The sequence below is a fragment of the Arachis hypogaea genome, chromosome 16 (assembly GCF_003086295.3).
Source record: "Arachis hypogaea cultivar Tifrunner chromosome 16, arahy.Tifrunner.gnm2.J5K5, whole genome shotgun sequence".
Classification (NCBI taxonomy): domain Eukaryota; kingdom Viridiplantae; phylum Streptophyta; class Magnoliopsida; order Fabales; family Fabaceae; genus Arachis; species Arachis hypogaea.
In genome coordinates this window covers 7,618,958-7,636,619 of record NC_092051.1, presented here as the reverse complement: position 1 = coordinate 7,636,619, position 17,662 = coordinate 7,618,958, and the positions used below count along the sequence as shown (strand labels likewise).

Genomic DNA, 17,662 nt, shown 5'->3' with positions numbered 1-17,662 from the left:
TCCATTTAAGAATTTTGTTTGACAAAAAATGTTATGGAAGTTAAAAATGTTAGTTTTAAGTTCTAAATAGTTTCAGAAGAAATTAAATGAGAGTATAAGCAAAATTTCAAAGTATAAGAAAATCAAATTGTTAGTAAAATTTTATTTTTATTGATATTAAATTTTATAATTATATTTGTGTAATATATTTACACATAAATTTATAATAACTTATTTCATAACTTATTTTAATATACATGTAATATTTTTTAATTTTCATATTGTCATATGTTCAAGAAGTAACCACCTAGAGAAAATATAAGAGGTACAAAAACTAAAATATTGTAATTTTCACATTATTTATTTATTTTTACAATATTCTCATTCACCCAAATAAATGTGGATTAGTACTTGGGGTTTGATTTCTATTCTTTCAGCCATCATCATTCAATTCTTTGTACTGCATCTGTAACAAATTTTATTGTGTAACTGTTTTATGAGTGGCTAGTGATTTTTAAAGATGAATTCATAGCAGAAAAGTTTAGAACAGTAATTTATAAAAATAAAAGTGAAAAAATTTTATCTGTTTACAATATATAAGAATAAATAACCATGCAACGAATAAAAAAATAATTATTAATTAATTATTAGTATAAAAATACACATTTGATAGTGTCTTTTTTTTTTTAACCAAAGATAGGAGACTCGAACCGGCAACTACACATTTGATAGTTTATAAGATTTGTTTTATTATATTAGTATAAATAAATTTGATTAGTTTAATTACTAATTATTTATTTAAAAAATACGTGAATTAATATATGTGAATTTGAATTCTCTAAATTGTGAATTTTTATTTTAGAGGATAAAGTGTAATCTTCTACCATTGAATGGTTTCTCTCTCGTATTTACTTTTGGTCCCACTTATAAAATAGATAGTGAGAGATCACACTTTACCCTCTAAAATAAAATTTAAAATTTAGAGAATCCAAATCCAATATATATATATATATATATATATATATATATATATATATATATATATATATATATATATATATATATATATATATATATCGATTAATATAATAATTGATTTTAATATAAAAAATATTTGAATTATATTAGTACATTAATATTTTAATAATTTTTAACCGTTAATTTTAATTATAAAAAATATATATAATTAAGATTAATGATTAAGATTAATGATTAAAATTTATTAAAATATTAAGATTAATGATTAAAATTTATTAAAATATTAGTATCAATATATTTAAAAACTTTTTTAATATATATTAAGTATTTTTAAAGAATAAGATAGAAAGTTAAAATTTATAATAAATTAATAACGTCCGTAGACAAAGTGGGAATGTTAAAATTGATTTTTATTGATGTATAATTTGATTTAATAATAAGAAAATATAAATATAAATAAATAAATAATAAAATGGTGACTATTCTAAAATTTAACATATTCACGATTATATTTAACTTACACAAAACATTTTATTGAAAAAAAAAAAAAGAAAAAAACAGTAAACAACAAAGAATTTCTGAGAAACAATAAATTTAACAGGACACACATCTGAGCATTTTCGCTTACATGTCGCCACCTGATTGGCGACACTTACGAAAGATTTGCACATAGTAGCAATAAATCAAAGATTTTGTGTCAACGGGGAGTCAAGAATCCATGATTTCGTGCCACGTGTCCAATCACGGAGACTCTGGAGAAATCAGTGGCACTAGATTCTTGCTCTCCTCCCCGAATTTAACTTGCATGTGAGGTGAATTTGGGTTGAATTTCCAGAAAATTTCACCCAACGAAAGAAAAAAGGTGTTAAATTATTTCAAGGGGAGCGTTTTGTCGCAACTCGTTCCGAGAATATAACAACCACGTCACCAAGTTTGAAACTACGTTTCTACCCCTAAACCTTATCGCAAAAGACGATCGCGTCCCTTGGTAGCTGACGAGGCGTGATGTGATTGGCCAATAAAAAAGGCGCTGGGTGCTGCAGAGCGAGAATAAATAATCAAACCCTAAAAACTCTCTCAGTGCGCTTCATCTTTCTTATTTATTCCGGTCTATTATTTTAAGCTGCTAAATTTTTATTGGGTAGGCGATTTTATCAAACTGAAAATAATAATTTAAAAAGACACTCACTAATTTTTTAAAAGACGCATCCAGTGCTCTTTTGTGTGTGTTTTATTTATTTTTATATTTTTTAATTTTTTAGGGTGAAAGAAAAAAGAAAAAAAAGAGAAAGCATAGGAAATGGAGAGAGAAAGAAAGAAAGAAGAAGAAGCTCTTCTCTCTATCCCTCTCTTTTCTCACGATTTTATCTTTCTGTCTTTTTTTCTCGCCAGATTTTCTCGGAATCCAAACACACTCTCTGAGCTTCGCTTCTTCTTCTCCCTTGAGATCTGAGGCGACTCTCTCTTTCTCTCTCTATATCCGTTCTCTCTTTCTCTCTCTAACCGAAACTGATTCCTTCTTTCGTCGTCTTCTTCAGTTGCTTCAGCAAAGTGGTATGATTTTTTTCTTTTCACGGTTTCTCACTAAATCATACTTGTTCTGCCAGTTAAGATCACTTACTTGTTCCGATTTTGAATCTATTATTCTGTTCTGTGTGTGCTTGGATCTTGTTCTTGTGTTGCGATGCAAAAAATGAGTGTGAACAAATTTCCTGGAAAGTTGGTCATTTCTGTGATCCTCTAAAGATCTTGGTGTTGTTGTGCACTTCTTGCTTTTTTTGGCTCAGTATTTGATTCTCTCTGCGGTTTTTTCTTCGGTTTTTTACTCTTTCGTACTTTCACAAGCAATTTTCTCTTTTGTTTGATTACAGTTATTTTTTTATTTTGTTTTGTGTTTTCTGTGTGTGCGGATGAAAGTGAAAAGGAAGCAGTGGATTAAGTAATTGTTTTAGATTAGTGTGCTCTTGTTTATGTTTAGTCTATTTAAGTAAATCTAGGTTTTTGACTGTGAAGCTTGTTAGGGTTCAGTTCACTGCAACACGGTGGATTTGCTATTTGTTTTTTTAGTCCCTATGTTCATGGATGATTTAATTTTTTTAATTTAGTTTAATTTATTCTATTTTTCCAATTTTTTTTTCTGGCAGGCTCTCTTTGCCAAAATAGAGAAATATTCTATGCTAGTTGGATTGATGGGTATTTGAAGATAAATAGAGAATCGGATTGCTGAGGAAGCGATCTTTTATCTATTTAGTCGGTTGTATGTTTCTTTGTTTGTGTAGTTTTTGTGCTATAAAGGAGTGATCTTTTTTGCTGAAATGAATGGAAGATAATTAAAAACTTCTCTTTTGAATGAATTTTACTTCTGAGAGTAGATGTTCTATTTGAAGCTCGTCTTACCTGCAGTGTCTCTTGTAAGCTTTATCCTTTGGGTAATGTATTTGAACTTTCAAGGGTGTCCACATAATTTGATGCTTTGTTGTGCTGCTTCTTTGTTATTATAATTCTAACTCTCTTGTCGTTGAAGGCCAGTATTAATGGGTTTGTTGTGTCTTTTTATTCAGCTGATTGAAGTCAACAACTTAGGCACACACCTTGAAGAAGAAACGACAAGATGAATCACTTGACTGTTGAGACTGAAGATTCTTTTGCTGGCTTGCTTGAGCTTGCAGCCAATAACGATGTGGATGGTTTCAAACGAATGATTGAGTGTGATCCTTCCTCTGTGGATGAGGTTGGGCTGTGGTATGGCCGTCGGAAGGGATCAAAGCAGATGGTCAATGAACAAAGAACACCTTTGATGGTTGCTGCTATCTATGGTAGCATCGATGTTATGAGAATGATTCTTTCACTCTCTGAAGCTGATATCAACCGGCCTAGTGGTGCTGACAAGAGCACTGCCCTTCATTGTGCAGCATCCGGTGGTTCCGAAAATGCTGTGGATGCTGTGAAGCTGCTTCTTGCGGCAGGTGCTGATCCAAATTCTGTGGATGCCAATGGGCATCGCCCCATAGATGTTATTGTTTCTCCTCCTAAGCTTGAGTCTGTCAAAAACAGTCTTGAAGAACTTCTTCAAACTGATGATTCTATTACTGGGTGTAATTTGAGGGTAATCACAACCACATTTAATTCATATTCTCCACCTTTGTCAACTTCACCGGAGAATGGATCCCCTTCTGCACCAGATTTCCAATTGAAGTTAAAGTCAAGTGATGTCCCTGCATCGTCTGTGTCTGAGAAGAAAGAATATCCGGTTGATCCATCCCTTCCGGACATTAAGAACAGTATTTATTCAACCGACGAGTTCCGAATGTATTCATTCAAGGTTCGACCTTGTTCCCGTGCTTATTCCCATGATTGGACTGAATGCCCTTTTGTGCATCCAGGAGAGAATGCTCGGAGAAGGGACCCAAGGAAGTACCATTATAGTTGTGTCCCTTGTCCTGATTTTCGAAAGGGTGCTTGCCGGCGGGGAGATATGTGTGAATATGCTCATGGAGTTTTTGAGTGCTGGCTTCATCCAGCACAATACAGGACTCGTCTTTGCAAGGATGGGACAAGTTGTTCCAGAAGAGTTTGCTTCTTTGCCCACACTGCTGAAGAGCTTCGGCCCTTATATGTTTCAACTGGTTCTGCGGTTCCCTCTCCTCGTTCAAGCACGTCTTCGGCCATGGACTTTGCTGCGGCCATGAGCATGTTGCCTGGCTCTCCTTCTTCGATGTCTGTCATGTCTCCTTCACCATTCACTCCGCCAATGTCACCTTCTGCAAATGGCATGTCGCACTCCTCTGTTGCATGGCCGCAGCCAAATGTTCCAGCCTTGCATCTTCCAGGAAGTAACCTTCAGTCTAGTCGGCTGAGATCTTCTCTCAATGCTAGAGATATCCCTATGGATGACTTTGACATGTTGTCTGATTATGATCAGCAGCAGCAGCTCATGAATGAGTTGTCTTGCCTCTCTCCACAGCCTATGAATTCTAATTCACTAAATCGCTCTGGTCGCATGAAGCCGCTGACTCCGTCAAACCTTGATGATCTTTTTTCTGCTGAGAGTTCTTCTCCTCGTTTTGCCGATCCAGCTCTGACATCAACTGTCTTTTCTCCAACTCACAAATCAGCCGTCTTCAATCAATTTCAGCAGCAGCAAAGCTTGTTGTCACCTATTAATACAAATTTCTCGTCTAAAAATGTTGATCATCATTTATTGCAGGCCTCTTTTGGGGTTCAGGCATCAGGAAGAATGTCTCCGCGAACTGTGGAACCAATTTCTCCAATGAGCTCTAGGCTTTCGATGCTAGCTCAACGCGAGAAGCAGCAACAGTTTCGGAGCCTTAGCTCCCGGGAACTTGGCTCCAACTCTGCTACTGCAGCAGCAGCTGCTTCCGTCAATTCTTGGTCAAAATGGGGATCCCCCAATGGTAAGGTGGATTGGGCAGTAGGTGCTGATGAATTAGGTGGTGGTGGTAAGCTGCGTAGATCTTCGTCATTTGAGCTCGGCAACAATGGGGAGGAGCCTGATTTGTCATGGGTGCAGTCACTCGTCAAGGAATCTCCAACTGAAATTAAAGAGAAGTTGGCCACTAATGTCTCCAGTGCTGCAGCTGCTGGATCCTTGAATGAAGGATCAAATATGGGAACACAAATGGAGTCTGTTGATCATGCCGTATTGGGAGCATGGCTCGAACAGATGCAGCTTGACCATCTTGTGGCACAGCAAAATTAATTGGTTTTGCTGTCCCTGAGGTAGTTAACAACAGAAAAAGGTTACAGTAAATAATATATAAGCTTTTTTGAAGTTTTGTTATTCCTGGAAGACTAAGGAAGCAGTAAGAAAAAGAATCTCCGAGGAAAATTCATTTTCAATTTTAGTGTTACCAAAGAAGTAACTTTTAGAAGGGTCAGAAAACCACTGGGTTTGCATTCAAACAATTAATCCCAGTGTAGGTTTTTTGCCTGCCAATCTTTTCGAATTTTAGGTTCACATTCCTGTCATTTTTTCCTTCTGAGGAGCAAATGTTCTATCAAAAAATCAAGCCCTATTCCTAAGTTTGATCTATATCTTTACTTTTTTACCATTTTATTTTGGGGGTAGAAAACGAGATTACAAATGGTCATTGGATTTAATTTCCTTGAATCTCCATTTTGATCCAGTTTTGGGGATGAGAACACAGGATGTTGGGTATGATATTTCTCATGTAATTTGCAATCAATAATTGTGGATTCTGGGTAAATTAGGAATATTTGAAGGTTGATCCTTTGGTCATGTAACATTCAATTAAAGTTTATTGCCATATTATTTTAATATCTTACTTTCTATTTTTTAATATGATCCCTCTATTACACTGGTATTATATGGGTTCTTGGTATTTTCACCAGACACCAGCCTTAAAACTCTGCTTATTGAATTGATACTGTAAATGTCCATAGTTTTTGACTGCTTGTTATTCTCATCTGAGAGATCATCAATGGTTTTTAATGAAATGAATAACTTATTTTATAATTTCTCTGATCAGAACTTGATATCAAAAACCTATATTTGGTAGTCATACTCGTACACTCATCCTCATACTGTCATACATAAGGAATATATGTTTTGCTCTTAAATTGTGACATTTTTCACCTAATGCAATGAAATGGTTACTTATGAAATAAGGTCTTGATGATAAGGCACTTCTTCCGTTGTTTACTTTGAGATCAACGAAGGTGCTATCTTTTTGGTTCCTATCTTATTAAAGAAAAAAAAGTTAAGTATTATAAAGATAAGTATTGAGTGGCACGATGCATAAATTTATATATTATGCATAATACAAAACGATGTATTTATCTTTCAAAAAAAAGAGAAAAGTTTGTAACAAATAAAAGATGGTTTTTAGCATCCAAGCCATTAAAAAATTTGTCACTAATTTTAAGATTTGGACAGCTAAACAAACAAGTGTATGTCATGATATGCTTTCTGAAGTTGGAAGTGAGTTGACCCCCCATAAGCAAATCGATATCAACAAAGTAAAGTTAGGTAAAATTCCACTGAATCAAACTAATCACAAAGGAAATAATAATTGTTATATATTTTAACCATAACACGCCCTTTTGGACAAATCTTATGTTTTTTGATACCCTTGATTTGTTCCTCCCACTTTTGTAGAAGTAAAAATAAATGCTTAACCCATGCACTCTAACTACAAACAAACAATCTATCTATCTATATGGTATCTATAACCGGCCATCACTCTCAAGGAATATTTTTATTCTCATCTAATCCTATATGGTATCTATAACTTGCTAGCTTTATCTTATTCACAATGCAAAATTCTCTCTGTTGATAGGAAGGCTCAAAATATTTTACATTTTTTTTTGTTTTGCTTTTTAGTTTTTTCCCTTTTTTTTCTTAGAGCATTATAAAATGGGTATGGTTTAGTGCTTTGCCCAATTTGGCAATTGATGACTCGTTTCTCAACAATATTTATATTCGATATCTTCATACCTTGTAAGACAAGGGAAAAACAATTTAAAAGAAAAAAGGGAATCATATCCTCCATAGTCCATAGATTTAGAATAATAAACTAACTTTGTTGTATACCTTGTTATGGCTACTATTTTTTTTTTTTTTTGGAATTGATTCTTCAACTGTTTGAAGTCCACACACGTGGTAGAGGTGGGAAAAATTTCAATCCGGTGGTTCTAGACTTTTGGTATTATCCTTTTCCTCGGTAAGAAAAGGAAAATCACTTGAACTATTATTATTTGTCCAAAACATAATTTAGCAGCTTTTTGTGGTGATATATTATTGTATTTTGGAAGGTAAACAATAAATAACCATTTTGACATAGAAATTCAATATTCGACAGAATAATCTACAAAAAGAAATAAGATATTTTATCCCCTTAAAGATTTTTTTAACAAAATTGATAATCAAGGCCATAAAAAAAGCATTGCTAATCAATTGCAATACATGCTGATGTTAGGGTGAGCACGGGTCGATTTAGTTCGGGTTTATGGGAAAATTAGAACCGAATTGATCAAAATGTAATTGGTTCGGTTTGGTTCGGATTTACATTTTTTTGTATATGTATCCGAATCAAATCAAACCGATTAAGAACGAATTGGTTCGGTTTGGGTAATTGGGTACCCGATGACTTTGAAATTCATAACAAAAAAACCAAATTTTTATCTTAAAAATTCAACAAGTACAATAAACATGTAACATTAATAGAAATAATCCAGACATGTTAAACACCAAATACATTAAAAACTAAACTCATTAAAATCCAAACATATTAATAATGAATAATCATTGTCTAATGGAAAAGCCATATATATTTTTTTATTTTTTTATTTAATTAATATATGATCGGGTTCACGGATTGGTTTGGATTCCGCACCCCCAAAACTGATACCCGAACCAATCACTAATAAAAGTTATCGGTTTAGTTCGGATTGGACCCGATTACCCGTTAGTTTCAGAACCAATTTAATTGACTTGATTGTTACCCGTGCTCACCCCTAGCTGATATTAGGAGAATTATAAAGAACAACCAAAGTATTGAAAATGAAATATGTTTATTGTATTCATTTTTTTTTCAAATAATATTAAAATCGACTCGTCTTTAAACGTTTTTTATTAAATAAGAAGTGTTGTATTTTTTATTAATTAAATAAATCTTAACTCTCTACTTATGATATTTTACATTAGTAATTTAGATTTAGAAGTTAGAGTTTAAGATTTAGAATTTAATATTTATTTTATTTTACTTTTTTTCTCCTTTATTTTTTAATTTCAATAGCAAATTAATTTTAGAAAACCACACACTCTATTTTTATTGAACCGCATTAGCATTCACTATTAAAAACAGACAATAAGAATAATAAAAAATAAAATAAAAACCAAAAACCCAACCTCCTTTAATATTTCACTAATAATTGAATAGATTTTGGTAGATTTGTTGGTGTAGATCGTGATACATAGCCATCAGAGGAAGAGAGAGATATTGATTGGAATGGAAGCATAGAAGGAGGGACCCCAAGTTCAACAAACATAGTATAACGATATGTCATTGGAAGAGAATTATACGCTTTGATAAACCCTAACATCCTAGTTTAGAACATTATGTTTCCAAAGATTTGCACCCCTAAGAAAGGACATTACCCCATTTTAAGTTAAGAATATCGTATTATTATCGACAATGTCAACTTCTGTCGTAGTCATTTAGACCTACATGCATTTAATAAGGTCATATTAATTAGTTGTGTGTGGACACTTCTATTTCTTCTAATACATGTGTGCTTGTTTCTCTTCGTCTAAGCAAGTTGCATCTTTTTTATATACAAAGCAAGTAGATAGTTTTCACCCAACTAAACAAAGAATTTAATTTTAATACATTAATAGTATAAAATATTTTACTTAATTGTGTAATTACATTCGTTTTTTTAAATTATTATTCTACAGTTAATATAAAAAATAATTATTTTGATTGATGTATTATTTTTTAATTAGATAATAGATACACATATTAAATTACTTTACACTGATAATACATCAAAATTAAATTCGTAAATAAATTACCCACGGTAGCTTTTGGTATAGATGAAGTGCCAACTGTCTAATGAGGTTATTGTTGAGTTTCTAAGTTTAATCTCTTGTTAAAAAAGGAATTTTTATATTGTTTATTTTAGTCGTCATTATCTTGAGAATAAAAGGTTTTGTTGATACTGATTGGCTAGCGTTAAATCTTTAAATAGAATTTTGTATCACGATAAATTAGTCTTTGGTCTCTCAAATTAGGAGATACCGTGAAAAACCAAAATGTTGAAGACTTGTTTGAGTGAGTTTTTAAAAAAAGATCTTTTTCGATTTATCTTTTTTTAAAAAATCTTATAAAAAAGTAAAAGTAATTTTATGTTTGGATATCTCATGCAAAAAGATCTTTTTATTTATTAATTATGTTTGGGTATAACAATATAAAAGTACTTTTTTGTTTATTTATTATGTAAAAAACATCTTTTTTTTTTTTAAAAAAAAGATCTTTTAAAAAAAGATGTAAATTGTAACTTCTCAAAAAAGATATTTTTTTTTCTAGTGCTTTTACTTTTACTATTAAAAATTTGCCAAACACGCTAAAAAATAAAAAAGATCTTTTTCATTGAAAGATATATTTTTTTTATTAAAATAATAACACCCAAACAAACAAGTACATAGTTGATAAAAAAATTTAAAATATATTTGGTTTACGTTTTTTTATTTTTAAAATTTTGCGAAATAAAAAAAAATTGTTGTTTTTTATTATTTTTGCTTTATGTTTTTTTTATCATAAAATTCTGAAAACAAATATATTTTTAAAATGTTTGGTTTCGCTTTAATTATAATATAAATAAATAATACAAAAGGATAAAAGATGTTAAGTTTTAGAAATACTAGATACAAAAAGATCATGATTTTTGTAAGATTATAGATTTGAAACTAATTTTTTTTTTAAGATTGAGATTGAGAGAGAAAAATTAATCACCAGCTAAATGTAATCTAACATTATATTCACAAAAAAAATTATTAAATGTTAAAAAGATGATACATAATGAAATAAAAGAGAAAGAGGCAAAGAATAGAATGACAAACAAGATATACCGCTCTTTTGTTTGAATGTTTAATGGCTTAATGGAGAGAAAAAAATAGAGTAAAAGACAAATAGGTCTCTGACCTTTTAAAATGTGGACATTTTTGTCTCTCAAGATTGGAAAATACATTTCGATCCCTCACGTTTAAAATGGCTGACAATTATAACCCTCCGTCTATTTTGGGCCAAAAACGGCAACGGAGCTAGCTGATATGGAGGGGTAGAGAATGACGTGTCCGTTATACTTGCTGAAGTGGATTGGGACAAATTATTAGTGGACAAATTCGTTCCTTAAGTACAAAACGACGCTGTAAGCATGAGTGAGCCCTATTTCATCAAAATGCAAGGTGGAAACCATGGCCGCTGCTGGTGCGATCGTCCATGACGAGTGAGGGGGTTCTTCATGTACAAGACTTGGACGGGGATCTTCATGCGCTGTTGCAGGAGGATGTGATCGAGATGGGGTTGCGCCGAAGTGCTTCTACGGCGTTTATGCCATTCTTTACAAGTCAAGAACAGCATCTAATCCCAATAGGATGTTTCTCGGGTGTCTATTCTTCAAGGTCAGTGATTATTTTGTTAGTAGTTGGATGAGACTGTTCTGTGTCTAATTATGGCATTATCTGAAAATTTGCTCCAGGTTAAAGAACGGTATTGCCGCTATTTTGTCTGACTTGATGAACACCTAAAAAAAATTAGGGCCATGGAGTCTGAAGCATTGAGTGCTGTGGATGATGTTGAAGGGGTAGACATTGAAGATCAAGTGATGCGAAGTCAGAAATTGAAAAAAAAAATTCAACTGGTGCGAAGTCAGGAATTGGAGAAAAAAATGGAAGAGTTGGAGAGAAAATTGTTATGTATGGAGAAGGAAAAAAAATGAGTATGTGGCATATTGCTTTGATTAGTGTAGTTATTTTTGTTGTTGCTATATGTTTCTTAAAGTGGTGAGAATGATTTGATGTACAATGTTGATGATGTAATGAAAATTGCCATTGTTGGCTATTTAATGAAAATTGCTATTGTTGAACAAGTAAAAAATACTGTGAATCACCTATTATATAAGGTAGTAATTCTGCATAGATTATGACCAAAATATAAACAACAATGTATCTGTCTTAATCCAAAACATAACAACATAAGTTTGCCACAAAATAACAAAACATCTGGTTGGAATGTAAATAAGTTTGCCAAATTACAATAAGCGGACAGTGTTGTTTAATTCATACTAAAGACTAGGACAAAAAATAGAAATTCATTCAGTAATGTTCAGTTCTTCTGATTGTTGGATCCAGGAGTTGGGATGAAATTCAAAATTCCTATGGTCTTACTACCAGCGATTTTCAAGGTCTCCTCTGATGGTGCCACATTGGTACTGGTGTTTTGAGTCTGGAGTGTATTTGGGGTGGAGTTGGTGGTAGATTTGAAGGTGGATTTGCAATTGTTTGGGGCCTTCTGATTGTCTGCTTGGGTATGAATTTAGAGGCAGCAGCTGGGGTTTTGAGTTACCCCATTCTTGGCAGCTGGGATGGAGGCCTGAATGGAGGTTGGACTGGAGCAGATGGTGTTGTTGCTGCAGCATTCTGGCTGATGACATCACTCTGCAAAAGTAACCGAAATATTCAATTGTTCAAATTCAGGAACAAGAATAAAGTGATTGGCATTATGAGTGTATTATTTAGGGGGCTTACTGGAGACTTTTCTTGCACAGCACTATTCTCAGCAAAACTTTCAGTATGTGTCTGATTTTGATCCTATGCAACATAGATCCAACAAGGAACCAACATGGACAAATTAGTCATTAAAAAAGTTATAATGACATCTTAACCACTAATAAAATTTAAAATGTACAGATTTATCCTAATGCATAGCAGGAATACTTACCTCTGGTTGAGGGGCTGATTGTGAAAGGGGAGGCAGTACCAAGGGTTGTGTATTTTCATCAGTCTTCTTAGCTTTTTTCTTTTTTGGTTTCCAGTTTGGGTTGCTTGGTGCTCCCTTACAGGTCTTATAGTTATGGCCTGTCTCATTGCACTTGCTGCATGTAACTTGAAAGCTTCACTTAAGCTTGTCACCCTGAATATGAGCTTCAGCAGGATCCTTGTTGCGATTGTGTACCTTTGGCTTCCCAATAGGTCGCTTGATGGGTTGTGGAGCAGGCCTCAGCTGGTCAGTGGCTATCCAAAATTTTTCACTTGGAACTGATTTTATGCAATGTGCATATGTCTTGTGAATAGATTCCATACATAACCAGGGATGCACATAATCATCTACCTGGTCATGCTTTTTTCTAATTGCAGCAATAGCTTGAAAGCATGGCATGCCTGAATCAAAAACACATAACATATTGCCTAACATTATATAATATCAGACTTAAGGAAAATCATTCAAAATAAACTATTTACCGGTCAATTGCCAAACATTGCATGAACATGTGTGTTTGATCAAATCCACATCTACTTTGGTCTGCTTTCTGCTAACTTGAAATCTTTTTCGTTCGTTATCTCACACCCACTCAGCAATACCCACTCAGCAATCCACCTGCTACTGGATTTTATCCGCCTCTGCAATCTTTTCTTCTAGATGGGTGCAAGCTTTTCACTATGGTGCTCTAACAGCCTAATATGCTTGGTCATTCTCCGCATTAGGTAACACCTAATCTCTTCACACATAGTCAAAACTGGCTTCATTCTGTACTTAACCACTTTTGCATTAAAAACTTCATACATATTGTTAGTTAGGTTATCCACCTTGGGTCCATGACTGAAAAAAGCCTTAACCCAAGTGGCTGGTCAAATCTCATCAGATACTTCTATGCCGCCTTATTCACCCCCTTCAGCTTCTCCATGGTCTCTTTGAACTTTGGTTCAGTTGTGCACCTAGCACAGTCTTATACTATGTCTCTAATGTGCATATCTTTGAACCTATTTATGAAGTTCTTCCATATGTGCATGATACAGTTTCGATGATGTGCTCTCGGCATTACCTCCTTTAAAGCTGGTAGCAGACATTGCCATAACATAATATTGCAAACACATATATGCAGCAGTTTAAATTTCATAGACTAATATGCAGTAACTTCAGTCAAAATTTCATACACTAATATGCAGTAACTTCAATTACAAACACAATATGCAGCAGTCAAAATTTCATACACTAATATGCAATAACTTCAATTGCAAACACATATATGCAGTAGTCAAAAGTAATTTAATATCCTACATATATGCAAACACTTACAAGCAGTAGTTTAATATCCTACACTAATATGCAGTAATTTAACATGCTACACTAATATGCAGTAGTTTAAAAGTCTAACCTTTTGTTGGTCGGACATAAAGTTCCAACTAAATTGATGTGCATCACCCAGATCTTCCTGAAGCAGTGTGAGGAACCATTTCCATGATTCCTTCATCTCCGATCTTGCAACTCCATATGCCACTACATAGAATTGGTTATTCGCATCCTGTGCCACTGCTGACAGTAGTTGGCCTCCATGGTATGTCTTCAGAAACGCTCCATCTAGATGGATGAAAGGCCTACATCCAGTCTTAAAGCCTTGCTTACAACCCTCAAAGTAGATATATATTTTGTCAAAGACAGGCAGGAATTGAGGGATTGGTATCACATCAACTCTTGCAGTCGAGGCTGGATTACTCTTAATGATCTCCATGCCATAGTCCCTAAGCTTCCCATACTGTTCCTTTTCATTTCCCATAATCCTCTCTTTGACCTCTTTCACTATCCTGTAAACCATCTTCGGATGTAACACTAGATTAAACTCTTCTCTAAGAAAGTCAATTGCCTCATTAGTTGTCATATGAGGTTGACTTGCCATTCTCTTCTCCACTTTCTTGCTGACCCAGTGTTGATCAGTAGCATTACTGCCCAAATCTCTAGCACATGTATGCTCTGCCTTGTAAGTCTTTACCTGAAAATATAACATGTTTTATTATAGGATAGATGTGCTAGCCATGGACAGTCTTCACCCCTGCAGCCAACCCTCACCCTTTCCTTATCATTTTTTATCCACACGAGTTCCCTCCCTTCAGAAATGAACATATCTTTTACCATTTCTTGAACCCATCAATGGTTGCAAACTTGGTTCCAATCTTGAATCTACCCTCCCCAAACCCATACTCTTCATTAAAAACTGGAAACTCATGCTTCTCTCCCTATCCTCTGAAGACACTGGTGTGTGAAGATCCTCTGATTCATACTCATAAATCGGATCATCATCATCTGCAACTTCCTCACTCACATAGAGTCCAATTGGAGGCCTATCCCTGAGATGCACAGTAGGCACAGCTTCTTCAGCATGTACAGCAGGCCTACTTCTTTGTTGATTTGTATTAGGCACATTCCTTTTGGACTTCGCAGCAGGCCTGGTCTTTTTGGGCTTTTCTCTTGGCCCAGTTCCTTTGGGCTTGGTAGTGGACCTACTTCCTCTGGTCTTCACAGTAGGCCCATCACCTTTGGCAGCACTACCACTTGCATTGCTTAGTCCACCTCTATTTTTAACTCCACTTGACTCTGTCCCTATCCCTTCTTTCACACTGCTATTTTTCTTTGGCAAAACCTTGTCCTTTCCTTTCAGACTTCTTTTTTTTCTCTTCCTATCATCTTCCTCATCAACACTGGAATTATCCTCATCTGAAATAGTTTCCGAGTCAGTCGGAGGAGGTTTATGCATTTCATCCTCCTTACTTTCATGCTCATCATCCTCTATGGACGGTGATGATTGGAGCTTTCTCATGATGCTGTCCATATCAATAGGGTCATCAAACTCTTCCAGCCCTGCTTCTGCCGTAGCCCCTTCTTCCACTATCTGTGGCTCATCAACGGGATGGTCGAAGTATATGTAGAATTCATCCGTGATTGAATTCTTCAGCTTGTTCTGTCGAAGTTCATTGATGCCTGCATCTCCTCTCAGAATGTGCAGTCCAACCTTAAGATCGCTGCTAGTTGGATCAAACCAATACACTGCCCTATATGGTGCATATCCCAAACCCTTGAACAATGTCACCAAATCTCCAAAATTCACGAAGTCTAAGTCCATCTTCGGAAATTTTTCAACTTTTCCACCAATATACTCAAGAGTTCCACTGGGTTTTCTACCAAAATGGCCTCCGTGGTGAAAAACAGGTACCACATATATATTATCCATATGCATTATCCACAAGTACATAAATAAGAGATTAAACCCTAGATCAAGTGCCCAAAATTTCGAAATCAATTAACTTCACATAGCTTTTCCTCATTCTTTTACCCAAAAAGAAAAACATGCAGTCACCCCATATCCCAACCCTATGCATTCTCAGTTAAACAACATATATACTCTTCATTATCACCCTTACCTCTGTAGATGATGGCAGCTTCCTCTCCACGCGAAGCTTGCCGTAACCTTCAACAACAACCACGTCAACTGACCACACCACCCCTTTCAACTGTAGGAAGTCGTTCTTTTTTTGGAGGGAGAAGGGCGTTCGTGTTATGATAGAGTTTTCTGTAATATGTGGAGTCACTCTTGGGTGTTATGGGGATTGCGAAGCTTCAAATATGGGGGTGGTGGATACGGCGTCGTTTTGCACTTAAGGGACGAATTTGTCCACTAATAATTTGTCCCAATCCACTTCAGCAAGTGTAACGGACACGTCATTCTCTACCCATCCATGTAGCTGGCTTCGTTGCCCTTTTTGGCCCAAAATGGACGGAGGGGTATAATTATCAGCCATTTTAAAACGTGAGGGATCGAAATGTATTTTCCAATCTTGAGGGATGAAAATATCCGCATTTTAAAAGGTCAGAGACCTATTTGTCTTTTACTCAAAAAAATATGATATATGAGCTTTATTGTCTCACATAATATCCTCAACCCCCTAATTTAAAGAGTAAACAAAAAAAATAGACAAAAAGAATTTTAGTATTAACAAAAGTATGTACTTAAACTTTGTTTATTCCCGTCATTCATTTTTCATTCTGCCAAATACATCATAAGTCTCCAAGCCAATCATTCCAAAAAAATAATTATATACTATTTTATATACAGTTTTTTGAATTTTTAATAATAAAAATAACTAATAAAAATATAAAAAGTTGTATAAAATAACTATTATACATATATGAAAAATAATTATTAAATCAGTAATTTATATAAAATTCATACTAAAAGTTAAACATTATAAATATGATAAATAATTTAAAAGTTAACTTTTAATATGTATATAATATTTTTAATTTTAATATAAAAAATATAAAAAAAACTTATATCCAATTATTTTTATATAAAATTAATATTAAAAATTATTAAATAATTTAATAATATTAATTAAATTATCATGTCACAATTTTTAATTATAAAGTTCAAATAAAAATAACTTTACAAAATATATTTCTAGTTGTAAGTTAGTCCGGTAAGTGGTGGTTGTCGACTATAGATGCCAGATTGTTTAAAAAGGCGGGTTTATAGTTAAATCAGTCAAATTATTTAACATTTCTTAATTATTAATTTCACGTGAAGTAATTGAACTTAAATTTTTACTGCTTAGGTCATAGATTTTTTATTCCTCATTTTATGTGAGAGTATTATTAACCCACTTAAAAATATTTACTAATTAAACCCATCTTTTTATTTTTTAAAAAACTAATAATTAAAGCTTTGTCCCTCTAGTTTTTTTTACAGTTTTTTTCTTTTCTTTTAATCATGATTTTAGAAATGAAAAAGGTGTCTCTGCTAGGACTTTTTCTCTAATCTTCGTGTTCTTGTCACATCTTTGCAGCTACCACCATCGCTGTGCTGCCTGTACTTAGCACCACTACCACTCCTTCTACTACCGCCACACCACACTTTTCAGTCCCTCTGTGTTGTGCTTCGTCTCTACTCCTACGAACTACTCAGGTTTCATTTTATTTTATTTTGTTTTATTGTTTTTTCTATGGCAATTTTTGTGTATTTGGAGATTTTTCTACTGTCTTCGTACTGCAGTATTTATTTTAATTAAGGGTGAAAAAGAAAATGTATTGCCTTAATTGAGCATTACAATTGGCAACAAGTACAATAAATTTTTTTTTGCAAATTTGTGATTATTAATTGGTGTCTCGTTGTG

At 33.8% G+C, this 17,662-nt stretch overlaps 1 protein-coding gene across 4 annotated transcripts; it reads left to right on the top strand.

Annotated features, from left to right (window-relative positions):
• Positions 1-2,005: 2,005 nt before the first annotated feature.
• On the top strand, positions 2,006-6,258 carry LOC112755225 (zinc finger CCCH domain-containing protein 30). 4 transcript variants are annotated; one of them, XM_072219735.1, is made up of 4 exons: positions 2,037-2,511; positions 3,102-3,214; positions 3,330-3,386; positions 3,519-6,258. In XM_072219735.1, exon 4 carries the CDS (start codon positions 3,569-3,571, stop codon positions 5,675-5,677), a length of 2,109 nt encoding a protein of 702 aa, XP_072075836.1. In that variant the 5' UTR covers positions 2,037-2,511; positions 3,102-3,214; positions 3,330-3,386; positions 3,519-3,568; the 3' UTR covers positions 5,678-6,258. The 4 variants fall into 4 exon arrangements, with proteins under 4 accessions (XP_025658961.1, XP_072075836.1, XP_072075835.1 ...); XM_072219734.1 differs by lacking the exon at positions 3,330-3,386; XM_072219733.1 differs by having other exon boundaries at positions 3,102-3,386.
• The last annotated feature ends 11,404 nt before the right edge of the window (positions 6,259-17,662 follow it).

What these genes read in the sequence shown, in the direction of transcription:
- LOC112755225 (XM_025803176.3), top strand. Translation starts at nt 3,569, where the DNA reads ATGAATCACTTGACTGTTGAGACTGAAGATTCTTTTGCTGGCTTGCTT.